The sequence below is a fragment of the Orycteropus afer genome, unplaced genomic scaffold, assembly GCF_000298275.1.
Source record: "Orycteropus afer afer isolate SDZICR_OR568_19922 unplaced genomic scaffold, OryAfe1.0 scaffold00042, whole genome shotgun sequence".
In the NCBI taxonomy this organism is placed as follows: Eukaryota; Metazoa; Chordata; class Mammalia; order Tubulidentata; family Orycteropodidae; genus Orycteropus; species Orycteropus afer.
In genome coordinates, this window is record NW_006921629.1 from 6,602,883 (window position 1) to 6,629,992 (window position 27,110).

At 40.6% G+C, this 27,110-nt stretch overlaps 1 protein-coding gene across 1 annotated transcript in view; it reads right to left on the reverse strand.

Annotated features, from left to right (window-relative positions):
- Positions 1-27,110, reverse strand: part of SPAG5 (sperm associated antigen 5) — a 41,745-nt gene continuing 14,635 nt past the window's right edge. Inside the window, exons 3-24 of the mRNA XM_007937373.1 lie at positions 17,476-18,545; positions 17,193-17,367; positions 9,220-9,294; positions 8,879-8,971; positions 8,655-8,789; positions 7,847-7,966; positions 7,639-7,731; positions 7,430-7,543; positions 6,959-7,052; positions 6,673-6,820; positions 6,491-6,593; positions 6,164-6,297; positions 5,809-5,947; positions 2,267-2,378; positions 2,009-2,095; positions 1,636-1,756; positions 1,408-1,519; positions 943-1,023; positions 641-796; positions 454-528; positions 248-328; positions 1-72 (exon numbers count right to left, since the gene is read on the reverse strand). Of these exons, the coding sequence (XP_007935564.1) occupies positions 1-72; positions 248-328; positions 454-528; positions 641-796; positions 943-1,023; positions 1,408-1,519; positions 1,636-1,756; positions 2,009-2,095; positions 2,267-2,378; positions 5,809-5,947; positions 6,164-6,297; positions 6,491-6,593; positions 6,673-6,820; positions 6,959-7,052; positions 7,430-7,543; positions 7,639-7,731; positions 7,847-7,966; positions 8,655-8,789; positions 8,879-8,971; positions 9,220-9,294; positions 17,193-17,367; positions 17,476-18,545 (3,390 nt within the window). The remainder of the gene's footprint in view (positions 73-247; positions 329-453; positions 529-640; positions 797-942; positions 1,024-1,407; positions 1,520-1,635; positions 1,757-2,008; positions 2,096-2,266; positions 2,379-5,808; positions 5,948-6,163; positions 6,298-6,490; positions 6,594-6,672; positions 6,821-6,958; positions 7,053-7,429; positions 7,544-7,638; positions 7,732-7,846; positions 7,967-8,654; positions 8,790-8,878; positions 8,972-9,219; positions 9,295-17,192; positions 17,368-17,475; positions 18,546-27,110) is intronic.

A 27,110-nucleotide genomic window follows, 5' to 3' on the forward strand; every position in this document is an offset into this window, starting at 1 on the left:
TCAGCTTAGAAATTCCAGCAATTCCTGTAGCTCCTTGCAACCCCTCACCACCTCTGGAATGGACCGCAGAGTCTAAAAAAGGAGAAAGAGAAAGGTAGCTGAGGCCACAGGGCCACAGAGATGCCTGTACCAGCAGTCAGGCCATGCTCTCAGCATAGGCTGGAATCACAGCCTCCTTTCATCAGTAATTCCATGGGCCAGGCCTTGTACAATATGCCTTAGTTATATCAAATCCCTCCATCTTTACCTCATAAATATGCTGTACAATGTCATCTAGTTTCTTTAACTCCTTGTCAGAAAGCCGGAGGTTCTCCTCCAGGATGCTTCTCTAGAAAGCAAATAGGTTCCGTAAGTCCTATGCTTAAAACAATAGCATAGCTTGGTAGGGCAGGGAAAATATGACAGGCTCTTGCTAATGCTGGTGGGAAATGGTCCTCACACGGGAATTCTTACATGGCTCTGGAACTTGACCTTCAGTTGTGCCTTCTCGTCTTTCATCTCCAGGAACATCACTCTCAGCTTGTCCACCTATAAACATATCCAGATCAGCAGGGTCCCTACCAGTTGTCCAGCTTCTATGTTAACTCTACACAGCACTTTGCCCCTTTGGTGTTCCCAGCTTCCTCCAGATACCAGTCACCTCCTGGGTAAGCCACACTTTCTCCTGGATCCAGTTAGTGGCCATGGGCTGACAGTTGGGGTCCAGCTGGCCTGCCAGGGTCTCTTGGAGCACTTTAGCCTCTGTCTCTGCACGCCGAAGTGAGCGGGTAAGCTGGGCTACTTCCTCTCGGAGGCTCTGAGAATGAGAATAAAGACACGGATCTTAAAGGTCCTCACTAGCCTCTAATTCCATGTGGTGGACCAGTAAATCCAATTCCCATATTCGGGATCCTGGCTACTATTGATACAGAAGGCACAGGGCTGGCATCACGATAAACATACTATGAGCTCGCCACTCTTGTCTATCTGCTCTAGGATCTTCTCATTTTGCTGCTGTATCACTTCCTGGAGCTCCTTTTCATTCTGTGAGGGAAAGGAGGTGAAAAGGCACTGAGAGAGAGCTAGCTTCTTTGCAGCCCTTACCAGGAAACAGTACCTGACCCATGTTCAGCCCAGGTATTACCAAGTGGTAACACCCCAATACTTCCTCTAGTGTTAAGTCAGGCAAGGCATATTTCAGTGTTGAGAGAGTTCTAGAGTTCCTGTCTTCTCTCCTTCGTATGCCTCGGGAGATGGGTCAGCATATAGCTGATTCCCAAACGTGAAATGTCTGATCCCAGAAGAGTAGAACTAGGGCAGTGGTTGCAAAAACCCTACCACCCAGATTCCTGGAGAGAAAATGACTCCCAGTGGGCCAGTAGAGCTGCCCCAGTTCTTCACTGCCCCATTTCCGGGCCCCTCCTTCACCTTGTAGCGCAAACACAAGGTCTGGTTCAGCTTTTCTATGTCTGCTTCCTTTGTCCTCTGGGCCTCCCGATGCTGTTCTTCCTGGGCCTGCAGCCTATCCTGCAGATCACAGCTAGGGAAGGAAGGATTCGGCAATATTGCTGTCCTCTCAGGGACTGGCTAGGCTTTTGACAAACGGGGCTATCTTGCTTAACCTGCCCTCTCTCACCAAGACTGAATCACACTCACATTTTCTGCTGCAGAGTCCTGACAGCTTCTTCTTTAGACTCTTGCAGCAGGGAACACAGACTCTGAAGCTCAAGAGTCACAATATGCATTTCTGCCAGGCTCTTCTCCATGTCTGGGGTCTCTAAACAAGAAAGTGCTAGATAGAGACAGAGGCCTTCAGCTGGGAAGGGAGGAGTGGGTAGCCATCATTCCCACAACTCTTATTTGTGTTCCCCACCCATAACATTTAAGTGTCTGGAACATTACAGATCCCAAAAGGCAGAAATAAAATAAGCCTGAGTAGAATTGAGGTTTTTAGAACAAAGCACGTCTCACTCATCATGGTCACCAGATTTTCTAGAAATGAGGCGGGATCCCTGGAGCCCATTCTAACCTGTAGGCTGCAGGGAAACCATGGATGTTACTCGGGTGAAAGCACTCTTGTCACTTCCAAGCAAGGGCACGGGAGCGGTCTCTGGCTCTATAACAAAAATCAACCACGGTAGAAGGCCTCTCTGGTGACCCAGTCAAGGGCTGGCCATAATGGAAGCCAGAGAGAGACAGGCAGGTTTGTTAGTGAGCATCTTTAACAGCTAAAGATATCTGGAGCAGGGTCTTAATTTTCCCACCCTCAAGTCCCAGGACCTTCCACCTTCATCGGTCCTTGCTGTCAAGATGCTTCCCAAGAAGGCGGTGTTATTGGGTGGAGGCTGTTCCCAGGCAGGAGCACAAGCTGTGTTCATTGAAAGGGGTTCTGGTTCAGCCTAAGGGAAAGTGAAAAAAAAATACCAGCTGTTCTTCAGAGTTAGTGATTTCCCTGAACTAACCAGCCATCTCCAGAATGCTGTCCTATTACCTCTCTTCTCTATCTTCAACTTTTCCATTAGCTCCTTTCCCTGATTATGGTTATTTTCTTTTTTTAAAATTGTGATTTGAAAGGTGAAAGTTTACAGAGCAAATTGGCTTTCCATTCAACAGTACATACATTTTATTTTGTGAGATTTATTGCAGTCCCTTCAATGTAATAGCAATCTTTCCACTATCCTCCTTGTGTTTACCACTTCCCCTTGTCTTTCTTTCCTATCCCTTCGGCCTTCTTAGCCTTATCCCTGGGCAAAGGCTGCCCTTTGATCTCTTATGGTTGATTGTTCTAATGAATGCACACCTTCCTGGTATTTTTGTTCATTTTCTAGGCCTGTCTATAGTTTGGCTGAAAGCTAAGTCACAGGGGTAAGTTCAGTTCCTGGCTTGAAAGATGTCTAAGGGCCAAAGTCTTAGGCATTCCATCAGTCTCTATCTGACCAATAAACCTGGTCTTTTTTATGATGTTAAGTTTTGTTACCCAGTTTTCTCCCACTCTATCTGGGACTTTCTATTGTGATCCTTTTCGGAGCAGTCACCAGTGGTAGCCAGGCACCATCTAGTTCTTCTGGTCTCAGGGTTGTGGAGGCTGGGTTCATATGTTCCATTAGTCCTTTGGACTAATTATTTCCTTGCATCTTTGATTTTCTTCAGTCTTCTTTGCTCCAGATGGGAAGAGACCAATAATTGCACCTTAGATGGCTGCTCACAAGCTTTTAAGACCCCAGTTGCTACTCACCAAAGTAGGATGTGGAACATCTTTGTAGACCATGTTATGCCAATTGACCTTAGTGAGCCCCCATGGCCAGCAACTCATTCCCTCAAGCTGTTCGGTTATGATTAAGAAGTTTTTATAATTTTGCCCCCTGTATGCTCTACTATATTCTTGGATATTTTTGTAGTACATTATAAATACATTTGTAGAAATACTCTGTTAAATCTATATATATTCATGGGTGTAGTCCCATTCACCTTCCCAAAACTGTTCAGCTTGAGTGTCTATGTATCCACTCATAGATTATTGTTAGTACTGTTTTTGCAGGATTCTGTATGTAATAGTATTTCCCTCTGTTGCCTTTAACTCTTGTCCTCTGCCCAATGCCTTCTTTTGCCTTATCATTGTGTGCTGACCTTCTCTTTATTTTATATTGCCTTTCTCTTCACCCAAATTAATATGTGTCTACCCTCTTGTTAGTGATTTATCCTCCCTTCCCCTTCTACCCCTGGTAACCTTCAAAGAATGATTCTTTCTATGTGTAAACATTTTCTTGACTTTTTACAGTAGTGGTCTAATACAGTATTTGTCCTTTTGTGATTGACTAATTTCACTCAGCATAATGTCCTCTAGGTTCATCCATGTTAGGAGGTGTTTTGCAAATTCATCATTATTCTTTAACATTACATAGTATACCACTGTGTGAATGTACCATAGTTCATCTATCCATTCATCTGTTGATGCTCATTTAAGTTGTTTCCATCTTTTTGCTATTGTGAATAATGCTGCAGTGAACACAGGTGTGCATATATCTATTCATGTCAAGGCTCTTATTTCTCTAGGCTACATACCTAGTAATGGGATTCCTGGATCATATGTTATTTCTATTTCCAACTTTTTAAGGAAGTGCCATACCATTTTCCACAGTGGTTGTACCATTTTATAGTCCCACCAGCAGTGTATAAGGGCTCCAGTCTCTCCACACCCTCGCCAGCATTTGTTGTACATGTTTGTTTTCACTAAAACAATTACTTCTACTTTAAATCCCCTTTTAGCTACTCCTTCTATTTAATAAATAATACATAATAATAAAAAAAACCCACTACACTTAATGCCTGTAATTTTTACTATCTATTTACCCTTCAGCTCACTACAATCAAGCTTCTGCCCTGTATCCTACCAAAATTCTTGTCATTTGGGTCACCAATGGCATCCTTACTTTTAAATGCAAGGAACATTTTTTGGTTCTTATTTTACCTGACTTCTTTGATACTGATGACCATGTTCTTTTAGACACTTCCTCTTCTTTACTTCCAAGGCATGACCCTCTCTTACTCATAGGTATGCCTCATTCCCTTCTGGCTATTTCTTCTCTCTTTCTGCAGGTCCTTCCTTAACTTCAGGGTTCCTCTGGGTTCAATCCTTGGCCCTCTTTTCACTCTCCTCCATTCCCTGGGTGGCCTCAGCCTGGGTGCTCCACAAAAACATCCACTTCACTTACCCATGAATGACTCCTCAATCTCTTTCTCAACTGGATTCTTTCCCAAGCTCCAGACCTAAAAGCTCAACTGCCTGTGAAAAATCTAGCAGAATGTCCCATCAAAAACAAAAAACAAACTCACTGCCATTGAGTTGATTCCAACTCATAGCAACCTGACAGGGGAGAGCAGAAATGCCCCTCTAAGGGTAGAGAAGGGAAGGTAAGAGAAGGAATCCCAGGAACCACTGTAATCTTTACGGAAGCAGACTACCACATCTTTCTCGTGGAGCAGCTGGTGGGTTTGAACCATCAACCTTGGCCCATACAGACCTCTATGATGATAACAATTTAAGATGTGAAATGTACAGCTGTCTGTCTTCCCCGTTAGACGGTAGATTCTTTAGCATTTCCTGTGCTCAGCACATAATTGAGGGAAAAGGTCAGACAGATCATAACCATTCCATAGTTCAGATTTCCTGGTTGTACCTTTAACTGTTAAATAAGCTAATTATTCTGAGAGACATCAACCATTTATTGTATAGTGCACACTTTGGTGGAGTCAAAGCTACAAGACTTAAGTTTCTGCTTCCTTTAAACAAAGTCTAGTTGATTCCAAGCAAAATTAATTCCAAAAACAAAATTTCAAGGGAAATTAATACAAGTAGAAAAGGAGAGTAAGTTCGTAGGGAATACGGCAAAAGAAGACAACACTGAATCCCCACACATCTGCTCTAAAGCAACTGCTCCAGAGTATTCCTTGCTCTATTGCCATACCCCAAGCCTTGGCATGGCTCAACTGCTTTCACAGAAGAAGGTGAACTAGGGAGGATTTTAATAGAAAATAAAAAGGTATTTCCAGTTTGAATATAGAGAATGGATGTGGTTACAGCCTCAGCCTGGGTGTGAATGAAGATGGGACATGTGCATTGTATATTAACTGTCTGGTAGGAGTAAATGGTTCATAATAAGGAAGTAGGAGACAGATGAAGAAAGGTTTGAATGACAGGCTGAAGAGGTGTGTAGGCAACTAGAAGTCACTGGAGTTCAGAGAGATGGAATAAGAACAGTGTTTTAGGAAGACCATTCTGTACAATGAAGATACAACTGGAAGGGAAGAGAAGGAATCCCAGAAATCTACCTTCTCCTTTAGTTTTTTCTGTAGGAAGAGGCCCAGGCTCTGTAGTTGCTCAGTTAGCACCCCCAGCTCATGGGAATACTGGCGTGTCTTCTCCAGGTCTTGTTCCTGGTTCTCTGCTACAATGCTAGCCAATTTAGCCCTGAAATAAGGAAGGAACAGGAAAGATGGCCAAGAACAAAGCTACTATCTCTGAATGCCTCCTGCAAATCCTCACATAGAACAGCACTCAAAGACAAAGACAAGAAAGAGGCTCTTGGGCTCTGTTACAATTCCCTTCTTGTAGACTATGGCATTTAGAAAAGTTCCTAAGAAAGACAGGCACTGAGGGGGAAGCACAGAAAGGACAAGATCTTACTTCAGGTTCTCTACAGTGTCCTTGAGATCCTCACACTGTAGACTACGTTCCCGGAGCACTTCCAGCGTGGTTTTCAGCTGACATTCAACCTGGCCCAGCTCTAGGTGAGCAACCTGATTCTCTTGGTCTGCAAACTGAGAAGAGAGGACAAGGAAGGGAAGGAAAAAAGAAGAATGGGGCAAAAATTGGGTCCAAGTGGAGAATTTTAGAACCTGGGGGATAGAGGCTTTTTTTAGTCCATAGTGTTAAATCTCACCTTAACAGCATTAGGCAAGAGTCACACTCCTGAAGTTTACTAGCTCCCCTGTCCCAAATCATATTCCTTACCTCCAGGGTCTCCTTCAGGTCCTGGACCTCCTTGCTCAGGACAGCCTGTTGCTGCTGCAGCTCTATCTGCATTTGTTTTAGTGCCATCTCTTCCTTTTGCCATCTGCCAGAGACTTTCTATTAGCTCCTTTTTGGCCCTACATCCTAAGTACCCACTACCACCATAACCTGATGGAACTCACCGAGCAGCCTGCTCCTCACTGCTCTGGGTGAGCTGACAGAGCAAGTCGTCCTTTACGGCCAGGTCCCGGGTACAGTGAGCATACTGACCCTGTAGTGCTTTTAGCTGGCTCTCCAAGCTGGCCAGAATCTGCAGCTGAGCCTGAAGATCTAGGCCAAAAGTATCCTAATGATTCCACATGGTTTCCAGGCCAGAACCTTCCTACATTTCTCCAAATCAAGTGCTCCAGAGCACTTCCTAGCTCTACCGCCACATCCTGAACCTTAGCAGAGCTTGCTCACACTCACCTGTTGCTAGACGGCTATTTTCCAACTCCAGTTGTTCCACTCGGCCTTTGCAGTCCTCTAAGTGAGTACGGACTTCTTCCAGCTCCCTGGAAACCTGGGAAGAAAAGACAGTTTTCCTCACACAGTTCCTCCTGAGTCAAGAATCCCAGGATTCAGCACAGCTTCTCTTTCTGGACAATACAGCAAGTCATTTTGCCCCTAGGCAGCAACACCAAAGCCAATTTCCAAATCCTTGGGAAAGTAGACAAGAGAAAAGCTACTGCAGTAAAGAAGGTCTGAAGGGCAAAGGAAACAACTAGACCCAAGTCCATCTGATAGGTAAAGGACCTGACTGGTCTCTAAACCTACAGAGTAGAAAGAAGGTAGGTCTAGGGTAAGAGGCCAATGATAATGATACCACTCATTAGAAAGGTCTTCTGCAGAAAAGAGGGAGGAAACTGGGCCTGAATAGTCCCCACTCCTAGTTTGTACCTTCTGCTTTTCTTCAACTGCAGCATCACGTTCCTGTAGGGCCTCCCGGCTCTTAGCTGCGAGTTTCCCTGTGAGTTGTTGAGACCGACTCAGCAAAGCTGTCCATGTTATATACTACCAGGGGAGGCAAGCAGGTCAGTACAACACATTTCAGCCAGGGTCCTAATGGGGCTGGCTGTGAGTTAAGTATGGTAGCCCCATATACTTACATCTAGTTGCATGGACATCCAGTCCTGTTGCAAAGTAGAAGCAAGACTTGCTGTCTGCTCAGCCAGCTCTTCTTGCTCTGCGTGAAGCCCTACCTACAGAAGAATTACCTATGGAAGGATTGCCACTGGACACAGCAAAGTGGGAGTATGTGACCATCCTCCCAGTGTGTCACTGTGGACTCCAGGAAAGAGAATCCCCTCAAATTACCAGTAGGGGCTGGGTCTCATTTAGCAGAGCTCTAAATTCCTGCCTGGTGGCCAGGTCCTGTTGCAGTTGGCTGATTCGCTGGCTGGCATGTGCACAGAACGCCTGGAGCACTGTCTCTGCCTGTTTAGGGAAGAGGTTATGAGGACAGAGTGGGCAGAAGAGAGAAACAGCACAAAAAGCTGAAACTACCTACGACCCCAGTAGTTTTGTTCTTTATTTCTGTCCCTCAAGCAGGCAGTTCTTAAGCTACTCATTTGTGTCTCAAGTAAATTTGTGTTCTAGAACTGACCTCCCACAAGTGGAGACTTTGAGGACATGCATAGGAAAGAGCACTGCCCACATCTAGGAACAAAAGCCTAGCACCTGTGATATGTACATATAATGGAATATTATTCAGCTATAAAAAGTAATAAAATTCTGATACACATGGATTAACCTCAAACATACTTGTGCTAAGTGAAAGAAATTAGGCACAAAGGGACAAATCTTTGTGATTCCACTTATATGAGGCACCTAGAATAGGCAAATTCATAGGTATAGAAAGTTTATTAGAGGTTACCAGGGGCTGTGGGGGACAGGGTAATGGAGAATTATTGCTTCATGGGTACAGAGTTTCTGTTTGGGATGATGAAAATATTCTAGAAATAGTGGTAATGATCATACAACACTGTGACTGTACTTAACACTATGGGATTGTATACTTAAAACTGGCTACAATGATAACTTTTAGGTTATACAAATTTTACTACAATAAAGGAAAAAGAAAGAAACATGACAAAGGAAGAAAAAAAAAAACCTGGCATCTTACCGCATCCTTGCCTCTGAGGGCCATTTCCTCTTTATGCCTTGCCTCCTCCCTCTCTGCTTTAAGGCTCTTGACCTTTGTCCTAGATTTCTTCAATATATCAAAGCAGCAGGACACCAAGGCTTCTGCACGCTGAGACTATAAGAATCAGATGATGCGTCTAGTTCTTGTATTTTTTGGCTTTCAGTCCCACTGGGAGCCTCTACCCTCATCTTCAAGCTGCTTACCTCCTGACTCACAGCAGTTTTATCTTCTTCTAAGTGCAACAGGGATAGTTGAATCAAGGATATCACCTCTTTAGAGACCAGCACCCATGATTGCTGTAGAGGGAAAGATGGCTAGGCTTGATCACATAAAGCCACTAAGTAGAAAGGAAGCAGGAACACTGGCAAGGAAAGTCACTGACCCTCACTTCAAGTTCCCAACAGGGAGGAGATGTCCGTACAAAGGTTTGGAAACCTCCCTTCTCTATCAGGGCTAAGTACCACCGTCTGCTAACTACCCAGGATTCCCCATTCTTGCTCTTCACAGGAGACTCAGTGGTGGTCTAAGGCCAGTCAACACTTACCATGACACTCCTGGCCTGCTGCAGAGTCTGTCCAATCTCTTGGCAATTCTGAAGCTGCTGAGGTTTCTCAGTTATCTAGCCAGAGGAAAAGATGCATTTTTTTTTTGAAGAGGCAACATGCACTGCCAGCACCTCATCTTCCCTTGTTCCTATCGCTTGAGCTACAGAGGGCTTTTCTACTAAAAGCAGAAGCAAGGCTCACAGCTAAATGAAGGTAACTCAGAAAAAAAAAAAAAAATTCCTTTTTATTATTATTATTTTTATTTTTCTAATCATAAAGATAATACATGTTCATTGTAAAATTTTAGGAAATCCTGAAGGCTTAAGACCATAGTCTCGGGGGACATCAAGGTCAGCTGGCATAACATTGTCCACAAAGAAAATGTTCTACATTCTACTCTGAGTGAGTAGCGACCAGGATCTTAAAAGCTGGTGAGCAGCCATGAAAGGTGCAATTATTGGTGTCTCCACATCCAGAGGAAAGAGGAGTGAAGAAAGTAAGACACATGGGAACAGTCAGTCCAGAGGACTAATGGACCACACAAATCTCAGTCTCCACAACCCCGGGACCAGAATTAGAGATGCCCAGCTACCATCAACCGCTCTGGAAGGGATCACGTTAGGAGGTCCTGGAAAGAGTGGGACAAAAATGTGGAACAAAACTCAAAATCATAAAAAAGATCAGGCTTACTGGTTGGATAGAGACTGGTAGAAACCTCAAGGCTTGTGGCCCTTAGTCACCCTTTGGACCTGGAACTGAACTAGCCCTTGTGACTCAAGTTTCAGCCAAATAATAGACATGTCTACAAGGTAAACAACAACACAAGGAGGCACACACTCCTTAGAACAATCAACAATTTGGAGATCAAAAGGGCAGCATTTGCCCAACAGCAAAGTCCAGAAGGCAGGAAGGGTTAGGAAAGGAGGAGGAATGGAAACAAGAAACATAGGAAGGAAGTAGGATGAGTGATTGTTACATTGAAGGGATTGCAATCAATGACATCAAACAGTATGTGCATGAACTGTTGAATGGAAGATTAATTTGCTCTGTAAACTTTCACCCAAATCACAATAAAAGTTAATTTTTTTTCTTTTTTAAATACAGAAGTGGATAAAAATACAATAGAAATCATTAAAAATTTCATCACCTAGAGCAGTGATTCTTAACCAATAGGACAGGACACACTCCAGTGATTCAGTTATACCTGCACACTAGAGATTTACTATAGAGAGTTCCTGTAACTGAGGAGTATACTGTTTCTCTCAGGTGTCAGGGGAAAAAAAAGTTGTAGACCATTGATTTAGAAATAAGTTACCATATTCAATAAATTCTAAGGTAAGTATTTTTTCACATTTTGACATCTCTAAAATTAGGATGCACCTTAATACTGATGGTATCTTTGATTTAATGAAATACTAATGCTTAAGAAAAATCACAATTGAGATTATAATATATAAATTTGGGGTCCTATTTTTATTACTGAATTGTATTGCTGCTATTGTTATTTAGACCTACATTTATATTTGCCCTTTCCACTATACTATCCCATTTCAGGGGACCTATCAAAATGGAATACCATCACCTCAAATCCTCTCAGAAATGATTTGACCCCTGATTTCCTTTCTTCCAAAACCATGAAATTGATGTTAATTTTACCATGATACTAAAAACTTTTCATAAATATAATTTTTAAAATTTTTGGTTTATAGAATATTCTATCTTACAGGTAACTCTTCATTTTTTTTAATCTCTTTTGTCATTATTTTAAAAAGCAAAATCATAACATGTCACCATCTTTATGCAAATTTTTTTTTTCCTTAGGATATAACCTCAGAAGTGGGGCTACTGGGTCAAAGAGTGTGAATTATTTTAAGGGTCTTGCTTAAATTGCCTTCCAAAAAGGTTGAACCAATTTATACTCCACCAACAATAAGATAGGCTTATCAGGATTATCTATGTTATTCTTTGCTATTTTATCAGAAGAAAATGGCATCTCATTGTTTGAATTTTCATTTCTTTGATTACTAGTAAAGTTAATCTTTTCACTGTATTTATCTGTCATTTTTATTTTCTTATTCTTTAATTATCTGTTCATTATCTTGGGACAGATAAGAACTTAATGTAGAGTAGATAAAGATTATCTCAAAGACAGCAGAGCCCTAGAAAGACTTTAAAGTTCTGAAAGAAAAAGTGGGGAGCCTTCATTACTGCTGAAAGGTAATGAAAAGTGACTGCTGAGCAGCAGTGCTGAGTCATGATGGTGCAGCAGCCTGGTTTTAAGGAGGCAGAGTCCTATTTCCCTCAACTCTTTTAGTGCTCACTTCCCTGAGAGCCTCCACCTGAGAGCCCCTCCAGTAAAGCAGTCGTCACCCCCTACTGCATCGTGCAGCAAGGCACGCAGTACCCATGAGCCCTGGACAGGGCCCACACACTGTTCAGAGCTGGGCAGTCAGGCGGGTGATGAGATTAGCATGACGAGGCAGCCAAACGCAAGGACATGGCACAGTGATGGGGAATGGCTGAAGGAGATTGATTCATTTACCCTCTTTAGTTCTGTTTCAGTGGCCTCCAAAGAGATCTGACAAGCTTCAGCCAAAGAGGGTGCAAGGCAGATTCAGGGATAGGGCATAAAGTCAAGGATAAGAAGAAAGGATACAGAAATAAGAAAACACAGGTAAGAAAATGAGCAGCTAGAGGAATGAGGAGTCTGTGGACTCCAAGATTTCTGGCAAGAGGTAAAGTCATTACTTTGAGGATATTTTTAACCTACAAGATGTCTTTGGGATTGTGGGCACATCTCATTCTTAGCAGCAGCTATCTGTTACCTAACTTGCCACAATACTGAGGCTCTCAATTCCTTCTCCTGATACCATTCCCTTCCTTTCTAGGCCTATATTTTTGACTCTTTAATCCAGTAACCCCACTTCTAAGGATATATCCTAAAGAAAAAAATTCTGCATAAGATGGTAACATGTTATGCTTTTCTAAATAATTGAAAAAGAGATGTAAAACGATGAGCTACCTATAAGATGGAATATTCTATAGTCATTAAAAAGTATGTTTATGAAGAGTTTTTAACTCTAGAACAATGGTCTTTATTATTTTTCCACTCATATCCCTGCCATAATTTTGAAAGACTAAGCACCCTTAATGTTTCATTGCTATTCATAAAGTTTTCCAATAATAATAATCTATCAGACAATGACTCACTGCTATTCATTGGAATATATGAAATATGAATCTAGGAAAATTGAAAGTTGTTAAAAATAAAACAGAATGCATAAAGATTGATATCCTAGGCATTAGTGAGCTGAAATGGACTGGTATTAGCCATTTGGAATCAGACAATCATGTGGTCTACTCTGCCAAGAATGACAAATTGAAGAGGAATCAAGTTATACTCATGGTCAAAATGAACATTTCAAGATCCATCCAGAACTACAAAGCTGTCGGTGATAGGATAATACCCATATGCCTATAAGGAAGACCAGTTTATATTACTATTATTCAAATTTATACATCAATGAGTAAAGCCAAAGATAAAGAAATTGAAGGATTTTTACCAACTTCTGCAGTCTGAAACTGATGAAACATGCGATCAAGATGTATTTATAATTACTGGTGATTAGAATGCAAAAGTTGGAAACAAAGAAGCAGCATTGGTAGTCGAAAAATATGGCCTTGGTAAAATAAATGATGCTGGAGACTGCATGATAAAATTTTATAAGACCAGTGACCTATTCATCGGAAATATCTTTTTTCAACAACATAAATGGTAACTATACATACATGTGGACCTCACCAGATGGAATACACAGGAATAAAATCTGCTACATCTGCAGAAAAAGATGATAGAGAAGCTTGATATCATCAGTCAGAACAAGGCCAGGGGCTGACTGAGAAACAAACCATCAAATGCTCATATGCAAGTTCAAGTTGAAGCTGAAGACAATTAAAACAAGTCCATGAGAGCCAAAATATGATTGGGTATATCCCACCTGAACTTAGATATCATTTTAAGAACAGACTTGATGCACTGAACACTAATGACCAGAGACTGGATGAGTTGTGGGATGACATCAAGCACGTCATACATGAAGAAAGCAAAAGGTCATTAATCAGACAGGAAAGAAAAAAAAGACCAAAATGGATGTCAGAAGAGACTCTGAAGCTTGCTCTTGAACACAGAATCACTAAAGCAAATGGAAGAAATGATAATATAAAAGAATTGAGCAGAAGATTTCAAAGGGTGGCTCAAGAAGACAATGTAAAGTATTAAAACAAAATGTGCCAAAACCTGGCAAAAGGGAAGAACATGCTTGACATTTCTCAAGCTGAAAAAAAACTGAAGAAAGAATTCAAGCCTCACATTGCAATATTGAAGGATTCTATGAGCAAAATATTGAACAATGTGAGAAGCATCAAAAAAATATGGAGGGACTACACAGAGTCACTGTACTAAAAGGAACTGGCTGACATTCAGCTATTTTGGGAAGTAGTATATGATCAAGAATCAATGGTGCTGACGAAAGAATTCCACACTGCCCTGAAGAAATCAGGAAAAAACAAGCCTCCAGAAATTGATGGAATACACATTAAAGAGTTTCAACAAATAGATGCAGCACTGGAGGCATTCACTCATTTATGCCAAGAAATTTAGAAGACAGCAACCTGGCCAACTGACTGAAAAAGATCCATATTTGTGCCCATTCTAAAGAGAGGTGATCCAACAGAATGGGGAAATTATCAAACCATATCATTAATATCACAAACAAGTAAAATTTTGCTGAAAAAAATTAAAAAACGGTTGTTGTTGTTGTTGTCGTTGTTATGTGCCGTCGAGTCGGCCCCGACTCAGCAACCCCTCCTTGGGTTTCCGAGGCAGCATCACTACGGAAGTAGGATTGCCCAACCTTCCTTCTGAGGAGTGGCTGGTAGGTTTGAACCGCCAGCCTTCTGGTTAGCAGTCAAATGCTTTAGCCACTATGCTACCAGAGCTCCTAAAAAAAAAAAAAAAAAAGGTTATAGTAGTATATTGACAGGGCACTACCAGAACGTTCAAGCCAGATTCAGAAGAGGACATGGATAACATTGCTGATGTCAGCTGGATCCTGGCTGAAAGTAAAGAATACCAGAAAGATGTTTACCTGTGTTTTTTTGATCATACAAAAGCATTTCGGTATGTGGATCATAACAAATTACAGATAGCATTGCAAAGAATGGGAGTTCCAAAACAACTGTGCTCATGAGGAACCTGTACAGAGACCAAGAGGCAGTTGCTTGAACAGAACAAGGGGATACTTCAGAGTTAAAACCAGGAAAGGTATGCATCAGGGTTGTCCTTTCACCATACTTATTCAATCTGTATGCTAAGCAAATAATCCAGTAAACTAGACTATATGAAGAAGAATGCGGCACCAGGACTGGAGGAAGACTTATTAACAACCTGTACTATGCAAATGACACAACCTTGCTTGCTGAAAGTGAAGAGGACTTAAAGCATTTACTAATAAAGATCAAAGACTGCAGTCTTCTGTATGGATTACGCCTCAAAATAAAGAAAACAAAAATCCTTACAAATGGACCGATCAACAACATTATGATAAATGGAGAAAAGATTGAAATTATCAGAAATTTCATTTTCTTGGATCCAGAATCAATGCTCATAGAAGCAGCAGTCAAGAAATCAGATGATGTATTGCACTGGGTAAATCTGCTGCAAAAGACTTCTTTAAAGTGTTAAAGAGCAAAAATGTCACTTTGGAGACTACAGTATGCCTGGCCTAAGCCATGGTATTTTCAGTCACCTCATAGGCATGTGAAAGCTGGCAATGTCTAAGGAAAACTGAAGAAGTGATGCACTTGAATTGTGGTACTGGCAAAGAATAGTGACAAAACCATGGACTTCAAGAAGAACGAACAAATATGTCTTGAAAAAAGTACAGCCGGAATGCTCCTAAGAAGCGAGAATGGCAAAATTTCATCTCACAGACTATGGTCACATGGTCAGAAGAGACCATTCCCTGGAGAAGGATAGATCATGCTTAGTAAAGTAGAGGAGCAGAGAAAAAGAAGAGCCTCAATGAGATGAACTGACACAGTGGCTGCAATGACAGGCTCAAGCCTAGAAAGATTATGAAAACGGCAGTGTTTCATTCTGTTGTGCATAGGGTTGCTGTACGTCTAAGCCAATTCAATGGTACCTAACAACACCACCAACAAGCACCCTTAAGTTTAAATCATTATAAAGGCTGTAATTCCAAGCATATTTTAAATACTGACAGTTTGAAATAAAACTTTTAAATAAAAGAACCCAAACCAAAACCTAGTGCCATCAAGTCGATTCTGACTCATAGCAACCCCAATTTGGTTTCCAAAACAGCAAATCTTTACAGAAGTAGGTTGCCTCATCTTCCTTCTGGGGAAGGTTGCCTCATCGCTCTGGGGAGCGGCTGGTGGGTTTAAACTGCCAACCTTCTGCTTAGCAGTGAAATGCCATAGGTGCTGCGCCACCAGAGCTCCTTAACTTTTAATCACTCTTAATTGTTTCCAATGGCATAAACAGCACATACACCAAAATATTTTGATATCCTTTTAAAAAATGAACAAGCTCTTTACCAGTCAAAAAATTTTTATATCATTTCTTTTTCTCTTTCAACTTCTATTTTTATTCCTCATAGAATTTTATTGTAATGTGATATATTTTTATACTTTAAATTCTATGATTAATCACCATATCATACAACTCTGCAACAACAATAACAAAAAAAGTACGTATATTTATATTAAAATTTATTTTAAATTCTTCTAGCCAGAAGGCTTAAGTGAAAAAAACTTTCTTTTGGATGGAAAAATATTTTCATCAATTGTAATATTAAGCATTGTAATAATAGTAAAAGTTTTATAAAAATCATAAGCATGCCCAGTAACATTTTTTGGGGAATCATCTGTTAATGAAATGGACAGACCTTCCCTCCCTTCATTAGTTCATGTATCTAGGGATTACTATAATTCTTAGAATAAAACAAGGTGTGTTGCTTTTAAGGTTGAGCAACAAATCTATGCCTAATATTCATTCTTATACATGTAAGTACTGAGAAATCTTGTTCACATAAATAATGGGAATAAGTAGGAATGGAAGAAGGGAACGCCTTTTGAGAAATATGCCAAAATCACATTGTAAAATATTATCAAAAATTCTTAATAATCCAGTGACATAAAGTTTTCTTTCAGCTGTATTGAAAACACGCACCAAAAAAACACAAATGTTATGTAGTCATTTCAGTCATTTGCTTTCTCAACATGTGCATGAATATTTTCCATTGTCCTTGAGATAAGGGACTTGACTGCTAACTGGAAGGTCAGCAGTTCAAACCCACCAGCTGCTCTGCGGAAGGAAGTCTTGGTGATGTACTTCCATAAAGATTTACAGCCTCAGAAACCCAATGGGGGTTGCTATGAGTCAGAAACGACTCAATGGCAATGAGGTTTTTTTGACTGGTATCTTGAGACAATGTAAGACTTGGATAGGTAGTATGTTCCTCTTTAGTAAAGTGGGAAAGGGCAATTGAGAATGGAGAAGTAGAAGAGAAGAAATTTGGAAGATGAAGATCTAGAAACTGATTTCTTTAAAACTTTCCTTGAAATAGTTGTATAACTTGAAGAATGTAATCAATGTCACTATATTGTACAGAGAGAAATTATTGAATTGGTGTATGACCTGCTATGCATATTCTCAACAGCAACAACAAAATAAATTATTAAAACAAAACAACACTCTCCTTGCAAGCATTCCCCTTGGAAAGTCTTGACATCCCCCAGTGTACTGTGAGTACCTATAGCTTTAAGGGATTTTCCAGATCTTCTCTTCTATAAATTAGACTGTGGGTAACAGTCCCTTAATCCTGGAAGCCTGCATTCTAAGACAGAAGGACTACTGGGGTTCTCTAACCTTTGGGAGGAACCTTCTTACCCCACTGGGAGAATCATTAGTCTGTGTGCTGTTGTCCTGTGCTCCTGGGTAAGGGACAGCCAGCTGACTCTTCCAGTCCCGTAACTGGCGGGAGAGAACCTCCAAAATGACAAGAGAGCTCAGCAGGTTCTCTTCCAGGTCATGTCGAGATAAAGCAGTCAGATCTGGAGGATGGCTGCAGCGGGAAGGAAAGAACATGAGGACAATAAAAGGAGGGAAAAGGATGGGAGTGATGGGTTTAGAGTAATGCAGACAGGAGACACAAGGATTTAGGGACACTTACCCCCACATGAGGTGCTCTGTCTCAGAAGTACTATCCTTAGTGCCCACCAGGCCTTTTTGGGATGTGTTGGTACTCTTTTCCTGTACGGCTGGGGGAGTAAGCCAAGTCCCCACTGAGTAAGTAGAGAAGGGGGATGTGCCAATCGTAGCATCCCGAAGCACAGAAGGGAGGGACAAGCTCTGGCAGAGATTTTCTAGCATGACTGAGGTATTTACACCTTTTTCGAGCCAAGCCAGTGGAGACATCCAGGGCCCTGTGTCAGAGATGGGAATCCTACCAGCATCTTCCACTGCTGGGTCTGGAGCTGCCTCGGATACCATTTCCACTGGATTTGGTGTTAGGCATGTGGACAGAATATCTTCTGTAATTGAGACAAGTGCTTGATCTTCTAATGCAGCGTCCTCAGGGTGAGTTGGAAAGCTTATTTCTCTTTCCTGTATCACTCTGTGCTCTCCAGTCTCTTCCCCTGGGTCCACATGACTGACAGGGATATCTGTTTCCAAAGCAGTTGAAGGGGAACACCAGAGCATGAAGGAGGACAAGAAGGCATTACTTTCAGAAGGAACTAAGTTCTCAGCCACAGCTTCAGTCCTATTGTCCGTCAGGCTTTTCTCGGGGCAGTGTAGTTGTTGCTCAGAGCAGGGATTTGGTGGAACCTCCAAAAGACTGCATGGGGGATCCTGAAATGCAGGTTTCTCAGACATAGCAGCAACTTCCAAAAAACTATCTTCTGTGCAGGGTGCCATCTCCTCTCTTACTAGATCTCCTGGCCTCAAAGGCTCATCTAGAGAGATGCTATTTTTCTCTGCTATGGCACCTAAATGGGCCTCAAGTGTAATGTCTTGCTGCTGCCCTGTTGGAGAGGGTACAAGGACCATGTTTTTAACTGGATCATTGTCCAGTGGGTCAGCTGCTTTCTCAGATGTTTTGGGAGTAGAGTTGGTTTGAGGAATCTCTTCTAGGAGCTCATCTGATTCATGCCACTTTGAGGGAGGGCTGAATAGCTCTGAAGGGGAATCTGTCCTCTTGGTACCAACAAAATCTAGTGGAGATGAGCTGTTGCTGCTTTTCTGCAAAAGAAAACAAAAGCAGTTGACTAAGGCAGTCATCTCAAGTTCCCAATAGACAATTATGGATGCAGGATACTGAAACTGTCCAAATTCAAAAAAGGAAAGAGTTCTTATTACTTCTGCTTAAGCAAGAATTTAGCTAATCCATGCTGCTTACTACAGAAACCCAATAGGAGGGGAAGAGAAGTTGGTAAATTATTTAGGGCCAAAACTAAGATAATCTGCCCATATCATAGGGAGACAGTCGCTTGAATGTATCCCAGCTCCCTTCCATTCCTAACTTGAACCAACTTCAAGGGGAAAAGGTAGGAGGGATGTGTAGGACGTAAATGAAGGCTCAAGTTCTGTCAGGACCCAGAGCTGGTACATTTTCTCCCTTATGATGAGAATTTTGGGACCAGAGTCAGACAGCCAGGGACAATCATTGGAATATGGTAGATCCTAGCAAGCATGTGGCCCACAGAGATCCGTGGACCCCAGGGATAAAGGGTAACATCAACCTATGCCAGTGGCCTAGTCTCCCTGGCCCCCAAGACCTGAGGGCATGCCAAACACATGGATTAAATACATTCGACCCTTGGGACTTGAAGAGCTCTAGTCTTTATAGCACAGGTGACTAAAAAGGAGACTTCTTTCTGGTGTCCTGACAAGGGACTGAAAACCTACTTACTGCTGGTTCACAGCGACAGAGACCACTGCATTTTCTACCACTTGCAGGACTGTTGCCACTTAAGGTACTCCACTGGCTGGATCTGAGGCTCAATGAGCAAGAAAAGGAAGTAATAATATACTTAAGTGCATACAGCAGCTAGAGAAAGAACAAATCCTAAGACAGTTAGAAAATATAAACCCTAACAAAACAGAGCTGCTAGAAGAGACAGATGACCATCTGAACCAAAATAAAGGGAAGAAATGTTGAGTACTTAAGATTTAAATGCAATACACCCAAAAAAAAGACTTTCTGAAAATAGTAAGCAATACTTTTAAACTAAAAATGTCAGTAAAATAAAAGGGGATGGTCAGAGTTGAGACTGGGATTCTGGCCAGGAAGATCAAGTGGAAGAAACCTTAAACCAAAGAGTGGAAGAAATCTTAAACCAAAGATAAAAATGCAAAGAAATGTAAATCCAAGGGACAAGCTAAGATAATTGGATGATAAATCTAGGAAACCTAACATGAGAATAAAAGAAGTACCAGAAGTACCAAAAATATCTGTAGAAATTGTTGAATTAGTGAAAGTTTTGCTGTATATATTTTATGCACAAAATATTTTATATGACAAAAAAAAAAAAAAAAACTAAAAAAAAAAACTCAAAATCATTAAAAAAAAAAAAAGGGACCAGGTTTGCTGGTCCAATAGAGCCTGATGGAACCACTGTGACTATGGCTCCTAGCTGCCCTTCAGATCTGGAATTGAACCTACTCCTGTGGCTTCCAGCCAAACAAAAGACAGGCATATGAACTAAACATGAGGTAGATAACACTCCTTGGAAAGATCAATCATTGGAGAATAGAAGGGCTGTGTATCTACAGGGAGACAGCTGGGGAGGGGGTCAGGAGTGCATGAGAGGGGGGCAGGAGTGCTTGGGAGGGGAGGATACAGGGAAGAGGTAACTACCGGGGAGAAGTGGGAGGAAAGCTGTTGCATTGTGGGAAACTGCAGGCCATGTCATGAGACAAAGCATATGTAAGCTACTGTATGGAAAGTGAATTTGCTCTATAAACTTTCACCCAAATTACAATAATTTTTTTTTTAAAGTTCCAGAAGAAAAGAGAACATATACAGATGAAGTGCTGATTAAACAAATAATTCACCAAGTTCTAAGCAGGAATGACAAGAAAAGATACATGTCAAAACACATAATGGTAAAAATTTTTCAATTACAAAGAAAACAAAACTATTTTAGAAGCTTTAGACAAAAAGACCATTTACTCATACACATACATACACACAAAACTTACATGAAATTTGAAATTTCTCGTTCACAGTAGTAGATGAAGCTTAAAAATGTAAGGTTGCACTAAAGAAGTCAGATACCATTTGTATGGCATTTAAAAGCAGACTAAAATTGTGCTTAGGATATAAAAATATAGGCAGTAAAACTGTAAAGGAAGGAAATAATTACCATAATAGTCAGAAAAGTACCACATATTCACATATAATGCACCCATGTAAATAATACACACATACATATAAAGCTCATAGCTGCGAGGTCGTGCTGTTTGCAAAAACCATATAATTAAACAAACAAAATATATATATATATATATATATATATATATATATATAATGCCCATGCTATTGGTGTGAAAATATGGGAGATGGGTTTGTCATGAGAAGGACTTCTGACACTATGCTATTTACTGACTTAAGTGTTGGTTACAGCACTATTATGATAAAAGACAAAATGAAGTTAAAATATACAAAAATAACAGAAATCAGTAACCAGTAAACAGCCCAGATGCTAAAAATATAGAAAGCAAAGACTATTAGAAATGCAAAAGCTCAACTTCAGAAAGTTTTTGCTATGTTTTTAAAGTTCTTATTTATTCCTTTTTAAAAATTACCTTAAAACACCTCTCTGAAAATTCAACAGAGCTGGAAGACTAAAAAACATGTAAAGACAGAATAATTATCCACTGATAGATACAAATAGAATCTAACACATTTTGAACATTAAATACGTTTCTCTTCATATGTTCATTGAACACTTAGAAAAATTCATTCTGCATCTGATCACACACACACAAAAAGGTTACAATCTGATCATAATGTAAGAAAATAAATTAAAAGGTGACCCCCCCCCCAAAAAAAAGTGGTCTTTAAACACTTGGAAATTAAGAACTCCTCCTAGATAAACTGTGTCTTAAAGATAAAAACCAAAAGAAAATTATAAACTAGCTAAATGTGGAGAAGTGTATATAATACGATCCTATGATTAAAATAACTATGCATGTATACATATTACTAAAAGAACACAGAACAATATGGAAGGATAAATACCAGGTTGTTAAAATATGAGTTGGTTACTTGTTATGTGCGGGAAGGATTGATTCCAGAAAGGCAAAAGGGAGAGGAAAGGTGGAACTAAGCAAAAAAAGAAGAAGGAAGTGGGGAAGGAGAAGGACAAAAAAAAAAAAAAAAAAAAAAGGATTGCATTTTTGGGGAAAAAAAGTGTCTTAATAAGAAAGTACAATAATAAATATATATCTCAGCTCTAAAGAAACTAAGAATTTGGTACAGTGAGGTGCTGCTCTAACAGATACCTAAAATGTAGAAGTGGTTTTAGAATTGGGTAATGGAGGAGTTTTAAGATGTCCAATAGTAAAAGGCAAGATTGCCTTAAAGAGACTTTTGGTAGAATTATGGATGTCAAAGGCAATTCTGGTAAGGGCTCAGAAACAGTGAAGAGAGCTATAGAGAAAGTGTCTATCATTTTGGAGCATATATATGGAACCATCAAGAGAATGTTGCTAGACATGCGGACATTAAATGTGCTTCTGGTAAGCTTTAAAAGGAAATGATGAATATGTGATTGGACAACGGAGAAAGGGCAGTGCCTCTTATGCAGTGGCAAAGAACGTGTCTGAATTATGTTCAAATGATAGGTGGAAGGAAGCACTTGTAAGTGATACACTTGGATTTTGGCTGAGGAGATTTCTAAGCAAGATAATAAAAGGCCATGTAATTTGTCCTTGCCACTTACAGTAAAATATGAGAGGAAAGAGATAGACTTGAAAATGAACTATGCAAAATGAAAACAGAACTTAAAGACTTAGAAAATTCTGTTGTACAAACTAAGGACACTTCCTAGAATTTTCACCAAGGACAGGGCTACACAATCTTTTGTTAAAGAAATGAATCCTCTGGCCACCACAGCAGAAAACCCATCCGTTTAGACTGAAGAGAGCAAAGACAGGATAAAATGAAGGACAGCTGTCTGCCTCTTGAGATTATGCAAGCAGGAAACAGGCCAATGGAGCTACTTGGTTACAAACATTTGTTGTCTTCCTCCAAGAAAAGAAAAGGATCATCCTGGTGCAGTCTGGATATCAGCTGTTAGAAGAAACAGGGCTAGAAGCAGGACTGCCTAGGTTTCAAAGAGCCCATTCTCCATCATCTCAGTTCAGGAAGGTAGAGTCACCACTCAGATGGGCTAGGAGAATGGGACTGCCCAAAGCCAAGGGAGCAGAGTTGCTATCCCAGTAGCCTGAAAGGCAGAGGTGGCTCCAATATGAGAGGCCTCCACCCATAATACAAAGAGTGTGGACAATACCCAGAGTCTGGGGCCATTGCCCACATGGTCCTAGAGATTTCCAAGCCTTAAGAGCTAATGCAATTTGTTCTGCTGAGTTTTGGACTGGCTTGGTGTCCGTGAATCTTTCTTTTCCTCCAATTTCTCCCATTTGTAATGGAAAGGTCTACTCTGTATTTGTTCCACCATTGCAATTTAGAAGCAAATCACTTGTATTCTAGGTTTCACAAGTCTACTTTGTTGTTGTTAAGTGCCGTCGAGTCGTTTTCGACTCATAGCGACCCCATGCACAGCAGAATGAAACACTGCCTGATCCCGTGCCAGCCCCACAATCCCTGCTATACTTGAGGCCATCATCACAGCCACCGTGTCATTCCATCTCGTTGAAGGCCTCCCCCTCTTTCGTCGACCCTCCACCCTACCAAGCATGACATCCTTCTCCAGGGAATGGTCCCTTCTTACAACATGACCAAAATAGGTGAGACGAAGTCTGGCCATTCTTGCTTCCAAGGAGCATTCTGGCTGCACTTCCTCCAGGACAGATCTGTTAGTTCTTTTAGCAGTCCATGGTACTTTCAGCATTCTCTGCCAGCACCACAACTCAAAAGCATCAACTCTTCTTTGGTCTTCCTTACTCATTGTCCAGCTCTCACATGCATACGAGGTGATTGGAAAGTCTACTAATGGAAGGGAATTTTGCCTCAGGATGCAACACACCCAAAATCTCACCCATACTTGATTTAGATGATACAGAAGATATGATTTTAGATTTAGAGTTGATGCTACAATGTGATAACACTTTTGGAATGATGTGATGGGGTGACTGTGTTTTGCACATGGAGAGGACATGAATTTTGGGGGGAGGCAAAGAGTGGAATGTTATGGATTGATTCAGGTCCCTCAAAATATATGCTGTAAATTCTAATTCCTATTATCTGTGGATGTAATCCCATTTGGGAATGAGGCCATGTCAAGTGTAGGGTATGTCTTAAACTAATTACTTCTGAAATATATTTGTTGTTATTGTTATGTGCCATCAAGTCATCTCCAACTCATTGCTACTTTACATATACCAGAATGAAACACTGCCCAGTCCTGTGCCAGCCTCACGATCCCTGAGCCCATCACTGCAGCCACTGTGTCAATCCATCTTGTTGAGGGTCTTCCCCTATTTTGTTGACCCTCCACTTTACCAGGCATGACATCCTTCCCTAGAGAATGGTCCCTTCTGACAACATGACCAAAGTAGGTGAGACAAAATCTGGCCATTCTTCCTTCCAAGGAGCATTCTGGCTGCACTTCTTCTAGGACAGATTTGTTACTTCTTTTGGTAGTCCAGGGTACTTTCAGCATTTTTGCCAGCACCACAATTCAAAAGCATCGACTCTTCTTAGGTCTTCCTTATTCATTGTCCTGCTCTCACATATATATGAGGCTATTGAAAATACCATGGCTTGGGTTAGGCACATCTTAGTCTTCAAGGAGACATCTTTGCTCCTCAGCACTTGAAAGAGGTCTTTTGCAACAGATTTGCCCAATGCAATATGTGTTTTGATGTCTTGACTGCTGCTTCCATTGGCATTGATTGTAGAACCAAATAGTATGAAGTCTTTGACAACTTCAATCTTTTCTCCATCTATCGTGACACTGTTCATTGGTCCAGTTGTGAGGATTTTTGTTTTCTTTATATTGAGGTGTAATCCATACTGCAGACTGCAGTCTTTAATCTTCATCAGTAAGTGCTCCATATCATCCTCACTTTCAGCAAGCAAAGTTGTATTGTCTGTGTATCTCAGGTTGTTAATAAGCCTTCCTCCAATCCTGATACCACATTCTTCATATAGTCCAGATTCTCAGATTATTTGCTCAGCATACAGATTGAATAAGTATGGCGAAAGGACACAACCCTGACACACTCCCTTCCTGATTTTAAACCATGCAGTAATGCCTTGTTCTGTTCGAATGACAGTGTCCTGGTCTATGTACAGGTTCCTCATGAGTACAATCAAATGTTCTGGAATTCCCATTCTTCTCAATGTTACCCATAATTTGTTATGATCCACATAATCAAGGTCTTGGCATAGTCAATGAAACACAAGTAAACATCTTTCTGGTATTCTTTGCTTTGAGCCAAGATCCATCTGACATCAGCTATGACATCCCTCCCTCCACATTCCCTTCTGAATCCAGCTTGCATTTCTGGAAGTTCTCTATCAATATACTGCTGCAACCATTTCTGAATTATCTTCAATAAGATTTTACTTGTGTGTGATATCAATGATATTGTTTGATAATTTCCACATTCTGTGGATCACCTTTCTTTGGAATGGGTACAAATATGGCGCCCTACTCCCAGTCAGTTGGCCAGGTAGCTGTCTTCCAAATCTCTTGGTATAGCCGAGTGAGTGCCTCCAGCACAGCATCTATTTGTTGAAACATCTCAGCGGGTATCCCATCAATTCCCAGAGCCTTGCTTTTCACTAATTCCTTAAGTGCAGCTTCGACTTCTTCCCTCAGTATCAATAGTTCTTGATCATATACCACCTCCTGAAATGGATGATCATCTATCAATTCTTTTTGGTATAATGACTCTGTGTAGTCCATCCATCTACTTTTAATGTTTCCTGCATCATTCAACATATTGCCCACAGAATCTTTCAGTATTGCATTTCGAGGCTTAAATTTTTTCCTCAGTTCTCTCAGCTTGAGAAATGCCAAGTGTGTTCTTCCCTTCTTTTAGTTTTCTAACTCCAGGTCTTTCCATATTTCATTATAATAATTGACTTTGTCTTCACGAGCTGCTCTTTGAAATCTTCTGTTTGGCTCTTTTATCCTGTGGGAGACTGCAGTCAATGTCATGAGACAAAGTCTATGTGAACTGCTGTACAGAAGATGAATTTGCTCTGTGAACTTTCACCCAAATCACAGTAAAATTAAAAAAAAAAAGTCCCAAAATGCATAAATCAAACTTTAACATAATTGAAAAGTGAAAAAGACAACACCATAATAACAGTTGTTATTATTTTTGTTGTTAGGTACAGTCAAGTTGGCTCCAATTCATGGTGACGCTAGGCACAATAGAATGAAATACCACCCAGTACTACAAGGTCCTCACAATCCTTGTTATGCTTGACCCATCACTGTAGCACAGTGTCAATCCATTTCATTGAGGGTCTTCCCCTTTACACTGACTTTCTACTTTACTAAGTTGATATCCTTTACCAAGTAGAAGATAAGCTTCTCCAGTGACTGGTCCCTTGTGACAACATGATCAAAGTAGGTGAGACGAGGAGCATTCTGGCAGTACTTCTTCCAGGCAGATCTGTCCTACTCCCACAGTCATAGTAGGAGACTTTAATACACCACTTTCAATGAAAAGAACAACTAGAAAGAAACTCAACAAAGACACAGAAGGACTAAACAATACAATCAACCAACTTAACCTTATAGACATATACAGAACCCCTCATCCAAAATGAAATGAAATACATAAAAATCAACATCTTAGGCATTAATGAGTTGAAATGGACCAGTATTGGCCATTTTGAATTGGACAGTCATATGGTCTACTTTGCCAGTAATGACAAATTAAAGAGGAACAACATCACATTTATCAACAAAAAGAACATTTCAAGATCCTTGAAGTACAACACTGTCAGTGATAGAATAATATCCATATACCTACAAAGAACACCAGTTACTATGACACTTATTCAAATTTATTCACCAACCACTAATGCCAAAAATGAAGAAACTGAAGATTTTTACCAACTTCTGCAGTTGAAACTGATGCAATTAAGATGCATTAATAATTACTGCTGATTGGAATGTGCATGATAGAATTTTGCAAGACCAATGATTTCTTCATTGCAAATAACTTTTCTGAACAACATGAACAGTGACCATACACATGGATCTCATTGGATGTAATACACAGGAATCAAATCAATTTACATCTGTGGAAAGAGACAGTGCAGAAGCTCAATATCATTAGTCAGAACAAGGCCAAGGGCTGACTACAGAAAAGACCACCAATCACTGGAAGAAGAGTGGAGAAAAGCAAATACACATGTAAAAATTAGTCCAAGGGACTAGTAGACCATGGAAACTCAGTCTACATTACCCTGAGACCAAAAGAATTAGTTGGGGCCCAGCTACCTCTGCCAAACACTTGGAAAGGGACCAAAATTGGAGATCATGGATAGAATATGAGAAAAATGTGGAACAAAACTCTAAATCATAAAAAAGACCAAGCTCGGGACCATAGTCGCAGGGGACATCAAGCTCAATTGGCATAACATACTATACA